Genomic DNA, 11,019 nt, shown 5'->3' on the forward strand with positions numbered 1-11,019 from the left:
TTATAATTAGGGCATGATACCAGCTAATGTAAAGTACCTATAATCCATTATTATGCGTGCATGTATAGCGAACAGGGACACGTTATACGGAACGCACCTTGGCTGGCGACATGGAGGAAAACAATGGATATGCATAATCAGCTTTATTGTTTTATACTTTCTAGGCATGTTACAACCTCTAGCCCCACATATTTTAGAAAGCAACTCCTAAGTATTAGTTATATTAATTCAAGTCATTTCTTTCTGACGAAACAAGTCTGAATACGACTTGAAACTATGGGCGACACAGATTTGGCTTTTTGAACACTTTATCGGAGAATGTGCCTCCTGATCTGAATTGACTCTTTATCCATCGTGCTTTTCTGTCACTCTCTCTCTCTAAGATTTTAGACTCCCCCCAATTGATAATATGATTAGCCCTGGCTAGGCTACATAGTCACTAATAGCTGAGTTCTTAAAATGGCTCTCGGATTCTTTTCGTTTAGACCGGTGTATTTCTGTTGACTCGCTTTTTCCGCCTCCCTTCTGTGCTCGTCTAACCGTGTGCCGATGTTCTTTTGGTTTCGCCTACGTAAGTTAATTCGCAGCTACCACACGGGACTTCGTAAACACAATTAGGAGTTTTGACCGGTTCTTGCTTGTCTTTGGGGTGGACCACCATTTTCCTGATTATAGTGTGTGGTCTCATTGCGGTTGCGATGTCGTGTTTCTTTAAGGTTCTGCTGATTCTTTCAGACATACCCGCTACATATGGAATAACCACCAGGCCTTTGCTTTTATGCTCAGAAGTTGCGATCTTATTTTTCTTGGTCTTTCCTTGGTGCTTATCTTCCATTTGTTTCTTAACTTTGTCTATAGTCCATTTGGGATATCCACACTTAGCTAGAGCCTGTCTAATATGCTCTTCCTCTTTGATCTTGTCCTGCTCTTCTGTAACTATTCTGTCTTTCCTGTCGAGTAAAGTCCTGACCACACCCATTTTCTGATGAAGAGGATGGTGGGATGTAAAGGACAAATACTGATCAGTGTGGGTTTTCTTCCTATAAACCATGAGTTTGATGGAATTGTCAGGTTTGCGGACAATTAAAGTGTCTAAGAAAGGAATCTGGTGATCTTGTTCTTCCTCATAGGTAAATTTTATACTAGAGGTAGTATCCACTTGATGCAGGTGTTCTGTCAAGGTTTCGGTAGTGTCTTTATTTACAATTTCCAGAATATCGTCCACGTAGCGTTTCCAGAGGCGGGTTTGCATTCAAGCGGGGCAGTAAGGATGGCGTTTTGCTCCAACCATTCCATGAAGATGTTAGCAGTAAGTGGGCTGACCGGCGAACCCATGGCAGCGCCAAATTTCTGTTTGTAGATGGTATCGCGAAAGGTTTTATTATATGTGTGTTTTTTGGATAAATCCTGTTTTGAGTAACATTTGCAACTGTTTAGCTACCCACCGAAGTGATTTTTGAAGAAATTGTGACTTTGCAAGGTGAAATTTTAGCTGTTTTTCTACCAAAGGATTTTCGCGCCACACGACGAAGCGAGGAATTCCACGCCTTCGCCCGAAAACTGGATATTGTGACACCAATTACCAGCGTCTTTATACTTCCTCCATCCATCCTTGGTATTGAGAATACTTCAGCTTCGCCTTACCAACTGTGTGACAATTTCGAGTGTTTTCAGCGTTTTATATTGCGGATTTTTGTGAACTTTGTAATACGAAAATCCCGAGTGTTTTGCTATTGGATTACTAGTCTTCACCAAGTCTCATCCACCTTCAAATCTACGTGCAATAATCGACGCCTTGCCATCCTTTCTTCAAGTCAGCTAAGTGCAATCAAATTTAATATTGTATTTACTTATATTTTCTGTAAGAAGTGAACTTATTTATGTTAAAAACAATTTTTAACTGCCTCTGTTCAACGAGCAATATAGTTAGCAGAGACCATATTCGACTTCCCGACGTGGCAACGAAATTTGCCGAAGTAGAAACCGCCATCTTGCTTTTTAACGCATCTGTATGCAATTTTACAACAAACATTTTGATGTTGATGTATCCATTCTCCGTGTTTTTAAAACCAAACCGTCAGTTAAATCAAGTTCTAATTCGTTTTAATGCATTCCTGTAGTGAAGTGAACTTATTTACCGTTTTTAAAGTAGACCAGTCATCTACCATTGTTCAGCGTGACTTTTCCGAGAAAACCAACTACAGTGTTCCAAAGTTTGACGATCTACCGAGTAGAGGCCGCCATCTTGCTTTTTATCGTATTTTGACAAAACATTTTAAAAAAACTTTTGATATTTTGATGTACCCATTCTACATGTTGTTTTTATACCAACGTACTGAGTACCGATTTTAAATAACTTTTGCCATTTGCATCTCATCTTTTGCCGTATTTGTGTGCATGCTCATCTATTCACTCTAGGACCCCAGAGCTTTAACCAGTCTACAGCCAAAGCAGACGACTCGATACCGGAAGCGACGCCATGTTTTTCTCAGAAGTAAACATCGGTCTTCCGACAGATCACTCCAGACCTTGAATGTTCTTGCCTTTGTCTTCACTGCCCACCGTGTCTATGCCAACGACGACTGACGAATTCGTAGCAGCAATTACGGTAGGATTGTTGCTTTTTTTGATACCTCCAACTCTATGACATCCATGACTTTGAACTACAATTTGAATGAAAATTACTGTGTTACCAAACCAACTGCGTATGTTTTATCGTACACCTGTGCCACGAATCACAAACCGGAGGTGGACTATATTACAGGTCTACATCCTTTTTGGGCTACCCTCGTGGTAGACTGCCCTTGCTCATCTTGATCAATTTACTTGCTGGCGATATTAGCTTAAACCCAGGACCAACCTCACCGAAGTCTACAACAAGCCGTCGGCGAGGCCGGGTACCGAAATGGTCCTGTGGTATTTGTAAGTACGCTTGTAAAACTGACTGTATCATGTGTAGCAATTGTGAAATATGGTTCCATAATATCTGTTCTGGTGCATCAGATGAAACCTTAGAAACCCATGTTGATTACCAGGATGCAGTATGGCTCTGCCCCTTTGTGACAACACCAATTTTACTAGCTCCAGTGACTCTGAAATTGAAGTAAGTAATCATTACGATTGCCTTGATCCTACCATTATCATGCCAAACCAGTCCTCCACGCCTATCAGAAGGAAGATTTCCCCACTCAAGCTTAGGCAGACAGAAGACGGATGGACACAGATGATTAATCGTAGACATCCTTCATCTACCAATACTACCAGCGCGACCACCCAGTCAACTAGACCAAGCAGACACCCTCCATCTACATGTACCAACGACACCAATACGACTAATCAGCCCTCTATATGTACGCCTATCAGAAGGAAGATTACCCCCACTCAAGCTTAGGCAGACAGAAGACGGATGGACCCGTGTGAATTGACATGACTACCAGTACCCAGCCTCATACGCCTATGGGAAGAAAGACAACACCACTTAAGCTTATGCAGACTGAGAATGGGTGGACATGCACGAACTACAAAATTAAGACTACCAAACCAGACAGACATCCTCCATCGACCAATACTACTACCAATTCGCCTACCCAGTCCTCTGCGCCTACCAGATGGAAGACTACCCCACTCAAGCTCAGGCAGACAGACGACGGATGGACGTGCGTAAATCCTACTAGACCAAATAGACATCCTCCATCTACCAAGAGACACCCCCCACTGAACAACAACAAGACTGACGAAAGCAGAAAGAAGTTTGACGACAAAAATAAAATGCTTTTAAAATTCAAAAGCATGGCTGTTTGAACTTTATCAACATCAACTGCAACGGTGTTAAAGGTAAATCCCCAACTCGAACTACTTCTCAATCAAGAAAAATTGATGTTGTTATTGGTACTGAATCAAAACTTGGTACAGATGTCTACAGTGCAGAACTTTTCCCCAGCAATTTTTGTGTGTTTCGTAGAGATCGCAAATCTGGCGGAGGAGGAGTTTTCATCGCAGTTAAAGACAACATTCCTTGTTATGTTAGAACTGACCTCATGATAGACGATACAGAACTACTTTGGTGTCAACTCACCCTGCAAGGCGAGGACATCCTCGTTGGTGCATTCTACCGCCAACATAAAAACATCACTGTTGACTCCTTGATGAATTTGAATGCAAGTTTAACAACCGATAATCGGTGATGAACAGAGACGAGGGGTCTACAATCTGAGTCATGTTTATGGTCCTCTTTTGGAGACTGCGAGTAGGACTAACATCACTACCGGAAGTGACATAACTTCCCGCCAGTCATCAGCTGTTGGATCACAACATCAACAAGCTTCGATAAAGTCAGTGGTTCACTGACGAAACTGTCAGCAAGAAAATAGTAAGTTTCTTCACTGGTTTTGACAAATTAAAAACCTATTTATTTGTTCTGTAAATGCTATATTCATTAGTGACCTTGTTGAAAAAATGAAGAAATTAGCATTTACCATGTTTACCGTTATCTTGAATGAATTTTCTTAGCTTCATTAACGTTGAAGCAGAACGAAGTTCTCACATATTTTTATAAAGTTTTGAATTAAATCAAATACTGGACCTTGCATTTTTTGCAACTTGCTACGTTGCGTCTGAAACCATCAGACTTTATCAGGCAACTTAACCCGCTGGTCATGTGACACTTTGAGACGGCTAGGGATCGTCTTGATGTCCCGGTCTCATACGTGGGCTAAGTTGTGGGAGAGATAGTAAAGAGTAGAGCAGCCGTCACTTAATAAGAAAGGGGGACTGAGACACAACTTTATCTCACGCATGGGACCGGGTCATCTCAGCAATATTAAATATCCCAGTGAGAGAAATGTTGGTGCGTTGGATAAAGCTTTGCATTATTTTTGTATGCTTAACATAATTTCAAAGTTTTGGGGGCCTGAGCTTTCGATCCTAGCAGGATCTTTATCAAAGGCAGAGTGACAAGACAACACACAAACATCCATATATATATGTGGACATGGACATAAAGGAAAAGGAAATTAGCAAGACAATAGAAAACATGAGTGTTTCTTGGGCAATATCAGTTGGGGCAGGAAGTGGGATGTAATGAATGGAAGTAAGAGGGATAAGGAAATGATTGAAGACGAAAAAAAAAATGAAAATGAATGGTAAAAATACAACTACATAAACATATAATGATAGAAGTAAATAGGAAATAAAAACTAAAATAATAAAATGGAGGGAAAATATTATAAAATAATTAGGAAAAAAATATTAAGGGGGGGGCAAAATATTATGATAGTGAAAAACAAGTTAGTCATTTCCTCTCGGATGTTGAGACCGTGTGGCTGGATGGTACGAATGCGCTTCATCCAGAATTTCTCCCTGCTGGCACGGACGGTGTCAGGGCGGTTACTTAAAGACTCAATGCCCTGTAGGATCATGTCGGAGATAGAGTGGTTGGGGAGGTTGAAGTGATTACCAACAGGGGTGTCAAGCTTCTTGGTGTTGACAGTGGACCTGTGTCCATAAAACCGCCTCTTGAGTGCAGTCTTAGTTTCTCCCACATACTGTATACTACAAACTCTGCAAGAAATGTGATACACTACATTAGATATGGTGCAAGTGATGTTGCCCCTGATCCTGAGGGAGGAATTGTTGAAATTACTGGTGACAGAATCCCCTTCTTTGATATGGTCCTTGCAAACAACACACCTGTTGGAATCACATGTGAAAGTACCCTGTTGTGTGGAAGGAATAGTATCAGAAAGAGGGGGGACTTCAGCTCTCACAAGAAGATCTATAAGATTGCGGGGACGGCTGTAGGCCAGGATGGGGCTATCGGGAACCGCTCGTTGTAGCCGATCTGAGGTATGAAGTATATGGTGATTGTCATTAGTGATGCTGCGGAGAGGAGGGAGTTTAGGATGAAAAGTGACCACAATTAAGGGGGGAAGAGATTTTACCTTGTTGATGGCCTGCTGCACTTTAAGTGCGCTGTGTCCCCTAAATGTAAGGTTCTTCTTGGAGTCCCTAGCATGCTATGAAAAGTCAGTATCATTAGTACAAATGCGGCGAAGGCGGAGAGCTTGACTGTATGCTATACCACTTTTACAATGTTGGGGATGGCAACTGGAAGAGTGTAGATACTGGTGACTGTATGTGGGCTTGGTGTAGAGATATGTGACAAGCGAGTCATTTTCCTTTCTGATGGTGACATCCAAGAAGTTGACCTGGTGGTGAGAAAGTTTAGATGTGAATTTAATTGTTCTGTGGAAAGAATTGATATGGTCAAGGAAGGTGTGAAGGCTGTCTTCTTCTCTGGTCTAGATGAAAAACACATCGTCAATGTACCTCCACCAAATCCATGGACGACAAGGGAAGCATCCAACATCTGCTCTTCAAGCCTAGACATGAAGATGCAGGCGAACAACGGAGCCATGCGGGTCAACATCGATGTCGCAAATACCTGTAAATAGTGATCTCCCATGATGGTGAAATATTGTTCTTAGTTAGCACATGATTCATGAGAGTCTTCAGATCATCAATGGTGGGACTGGTGTGGCCACTTCTAGACAGCGCTTCACAGGTAGCTGAAATTCCTTCACTGAATGAGATGTTCACAAGTGCCAATGATGGCAGTGCTGGGGATCTGGTCCTTAATAGCTTCAAGCTTCCTGAGAAAGTCCGGGGTGTCCTGTATGTATGACGGAGTCTGAGAAACAAGGGGTTTAATGAAGTGATCAACATAGAGGGATATGTTCTCAGTGGGGGAACCATTACCGGATACAATGGGTCGACCAGGATTCCCGGGCTTGTGGATCTTGGGGAGGAGATAAAATCGAGCAGCTTTAGAATCTGTAGGAGAAAGAAATGCATGGGCTTTGTCAGTTAATTCATCACGAGCATGCATGTCATCCAGGGTGGTCTGTATCTGTTGAGAGAAATAAGAATCAACAAGAGCATAGTTAGTACGATTGTTGGGATGCTTCATGGTCTCATCGATATACTTTTTGCGATCCATTACAACCACGGCAGATCCTTTATCAGCAGGCTTGATGATGATGTCAGTCCTGGTTCTGAGAGATTTGAGAGCCTGGCGTTCCTCACGGGGTAAGTTGTCATGTGTCCTGTGGGGAGAATTAGCAGAATTATTAACTTGGGAACTAACAACCTGCACGTATATCTCCATGGTGGAACCCTGTTCTTGGGAGGGACCCAACTGCTTTTCTTTCGAAAGGGCTCAGGTTCAGATGCTGGCTCATCAAGGAAAAACTCCCGTAGACGTATGCGACAATAGTATTGAGTGAGATCCTGACTGAGTTCTACCTGGTTGACCTCTGGAGGGGTGGGACAGAACTTGAGGCCCTTGGAGAGAAGATCCAATTCAGCGGAGGAAAGAGAGAATGATGATAAATTAACGACTGTGGAGGGAAGGTTTTCGTTATCATGGTTAGTAGTTGCAGGACGCCTAAACCGTCTTCTGCTGTGCTGTTGACGTTTCTCCAAGATGCCACGAATCTTCCTGTTTCTGCGATCAAGAACAAACATGAATTTATCTCATTATTATACTGTTCCCATTGGGCCTCTGTACAACATGATCGCAGGTCATCTTCGAGTTCGGTGATTTCATCAGAGAAACTGTCAAGAGAAGCAGCACAATGTTCAGTTAGGATATTGATGAGACGGATAGATGTACCACTTCTGCTGTAGAGGACCAGAGAGAGTGCCCAGCGCTGGTGTACATTTTATCTGTAGGCCTGTAGGAATAATGCGAGAGTGGGAATAAAATCTGTAGTTATCTTGATGAAAAGAATAACGCATGGCTTTCTGTTTGGTCTTCCTGAGTTGCTGAAATAAAGATGTTGGGTTAGACAAAGTGAATATAATACACAGTGGATGCTGAAAAAAAGGTGTAAATGATAATTAATATGTGGCAAAAAAGCTGTGAAAATAAAACATGTAAAACGGTTAACACTGATAACAGTAACAAATAGATAATATACAATATGGATAAGGAGGATCACCATAATGGGATACTGCAACAGAGAAATAATAATAACGTTAAAAAGTGAGCTGTTGTAAACTGCTTATTCACAAAAATAGCCTGTGAAGTAATATTTCAAAGTTTTGGGGGCCTGAGCTTTCGATCCTAGCAGGATCTTTATCAAAGACAGCGTGACAAGACAACACACAAACATGCATATATATATGGACATGGACATAAAGGAAAAGGAAATTAGCAAGACAATAGAAAACATGAGTGTTTCTTGGGAAATATCAATTGGGGGCAGGAAGTGGGATGTAATGAATGGAAGTAAGAGGGATAAGGAAATGATTGAAGACGATGGGCTGAATAGAAAAATGAAAATGAATGGTAAAAATACAACTACATAAACATATAATGATATAGGGTGCACAATTTATAAGTTCCCCCTACATTTTTTTTTTAATAAATCGAAAACTTTTTGACGAAATGCAAACCTGTAAAATGATATGGGTAGCCTTATTTGTTTTACACATGTGGACCAAATTTTAGCGTCACACGTCATTGCGTTCAGTCACAATGGTTCATTATGTAAAAAAAGGAGACCGTTTTAAACAGTGTTAAAAGTTGCATCTGAGCCCATAGGACTCAATTCTCAAACAATAGGGATGTTCATGTGTTTGTAAAAGAAAACTTAATCTTTGGTATTTTTCTTCTTCTTCTTCTTGAAAAGCAAAGCAGGTGTTTTATTCTTTTCTTTTTAATGATAAATGTCTGAGATGGAAGGGATATGTACTGCAGTGAGAATAGACCACATCGGCAGTAGTTCATCACATGTGAAAAGTCACATTTTAATAATGCCGCGTTTGCCCGAATTTCTTCGCGGTAGAGCAATATGTTTGCTGTATGAAAATGTACCCGTGAAAGAAATTGCTCGTCGTATGGGAGTTGCGCCTAATGCAATTCGAAAATTAAGAACAAAATTTCAGTTGGGACCATGTTAAAAATGAGGTTGACCTTATCAATGAAAACACAACACTGCAAGAGCTAACCCGAGCAATCCAACATGTATGGAACAACATGGACCAGCAACGGGTCCGGAATTTAATAAACAGCATGCGGCGACGTTGCAATGCACTTGTCAACAGTGCAGGAGGACACACCCCCTACTACACATCTAGACCTTAAGTTTTATTTCCATTACAAACACATGGACAGGCCTAACATATTGTATTGTTTGACAATTGACCCCTATGGACTCAGGTGCAACTTTTAAAATTCCCTCTTTTTTTACATAATGAACCATTGTGGCCAAACGCAATGATGTGTGACACTACAAATTGGCCCAGATTTGTAAAACAAATAAGGTTACTCATAACTTTTTACAATTTAACATTTCGTTAAATAATTTTCGTTTTATTTTAAGAAGCATTAGGGGGAACTTATAAGTTGTGCACTGTATAGAAGTAAATAGGAAATAAAAACTAAAATAATAAAGTGGAGGGAAAATATTATAAAATAATTAGGAAAAAAATATTAATGGGGGGGGGGGCAAAATATTATGATAGCGCAGCGGGCAGTGATTTATAGTGCGCTACGTTGATCCACAAGCCTCAGCACACTTTTGATAGTGAAAAACAAGTTAGTCATTTCCCTCTTGGATGTTGAGACCGTGTGGCTGGATGGTACGAAGGCGCTTCATCCAGAATTTCTCCCTGCTGGCACGGACGGTGTCAGGGCGGTTACCTAAAGACTCAATGCCCTGTAGGATCATGTCGGAGATAGAGTGGTTGGGGAGGTTGAAGTGATTACCAACAGGGGTGTCAAGCTTCTTGGTGTTGACAGTGGACCTGTGTCCATAAAACCGCCTCTTGCCTCTTGAGTGCAGTCTTAGTTTCTTGACATACAGTATGTGGGAGCATTATGATCTCCAACATGATCCTACAGGGCATTGAGTCTTTAGGTAACCGCCCTGATACCGTCCGTGCCAGCAGGGAGAAATTCTGGATGAAGCGCCTTCGTACCATCCAGCCACACGGTCTCAACATCCAAGAGGGAAATGACTTACTTGTTTTTCACTATCATAATATTTTGCATCATCGTCATCATCATCATTATATTAATTTAGATCGGTACGGAGCTCCGATATGCACTACTACGACTACCTGACCCTGGGACATCTTATTGGTTAGGTTTAGACGCACTGAATACTACAGGAAATCAATTCGTATGGGGAGATGGTAGAATTGCTACTAATAGTGATGGAACAAGTGAAGGTTTTACGTAAGTAGTGACCATCATTTAGTCCTCTTAAGGCGTTTAATAGGGTATAATGAGTTACCGGGACAAAATTGACCACAAGCTGTAATGTGCATCTTCCTTTGACACGGTTTTAGGTCACAAATTACCTAATTTGGACCAATTTTAGCGTAGAACTTGCAAAGTTTCGTTCGCTTCGCGCGCATAAGTCATTTTACTAGTATTTAAAATAAAAATAAATAAATGTAGATATTTATATAGCGCTTTATGTCGTAAACAGCCTCAAAGCGCTTTACATTTATTCCGCCGTTATTAGAATATGTCGCAACCACGTTTGCAGCCTACAAGTGGCGCAGGGTCCATCAGTACAACGACTGTGACTACCCCTAACAGCTTCCCATTGTACCTGGGTGGGGTGAGGCAAGCGGGGCAAAGCGCCTTGCCCAAGGGCGCAACACGGTGGTGGGACGGGGAATCGAACCCACGCACGTCGAGCAAGCTCTCAGATTATGAGTCCAAGGCCGTAACCACTGAGCCACCGCGCCGTGCCCTTCAGCGAGACGATTTGAAAATTGTGCCCCGGCTCGGTGTTCCCTGTACACACCTGGTGACATGTATTGCAAACGTTACTTTTCAATTTCAAGCAATTTTAAAGGAGATGTCGAAAAAAGAGAATCCAATGAAGACTGCGTTACTATATCATCTCCAAGTATTCGAGGGGATATCACTGGCAACATCTCAAAATGGCAATTTGAGGATTGCTCTAATCGAAGGAAGATCCTCTGTGAATGGCAAGGTAA

General features: G+C 41.6%; 2 protein-coding genes across 2 annotated transcripts; both read right to left on the reverse strand.

The window, feature by feature from the left end:
• Positions 1–535: 535 nt before the first annotated feature.
• Positions 536–1,252, reverse strand: LOC140145453 (uncharacterized). The gene has a single exon (XM_072167165.1). The coding sequence runs from the start codon at positions 1,250–1,252 to the stop codon at positions 536–538; it is 717 nt and encodes a 238-aa protein (XP_072023266.1).
• Positions 1,253–6,577: 5,325 nt separating this feature from the next.
• On the reverse strand, positions 6,578–7,165 carry LOC140145452 (uncharacterized). Its single transcript, XM_072167164.1, has one exon. It carries the CDS (start codon positions 7,163–7,165, stop codon positions 6,578–6,580), a length of 588 nt encoding a protein of 195 aa, XP_072023265.1.
• Positions 7,166–11,019: the final 3,854 nt, after the last annotated feature.

The sequence above is a fragment of the Amphiura filiformis genome, unplaced genomic scaffold, assembly GCF_039555335.1.
Source record: "Amphiura filiformis unplaced genomic scaffold, Afil_fr2py scaffold_283, whole genome shotgun sequence".
NCBI lineage: Eukaryota > Metazoa > Echinodermata > Ophiuroidea > Amphilepidida > Amphiuridae > Amphiura > Amphiura filiformis.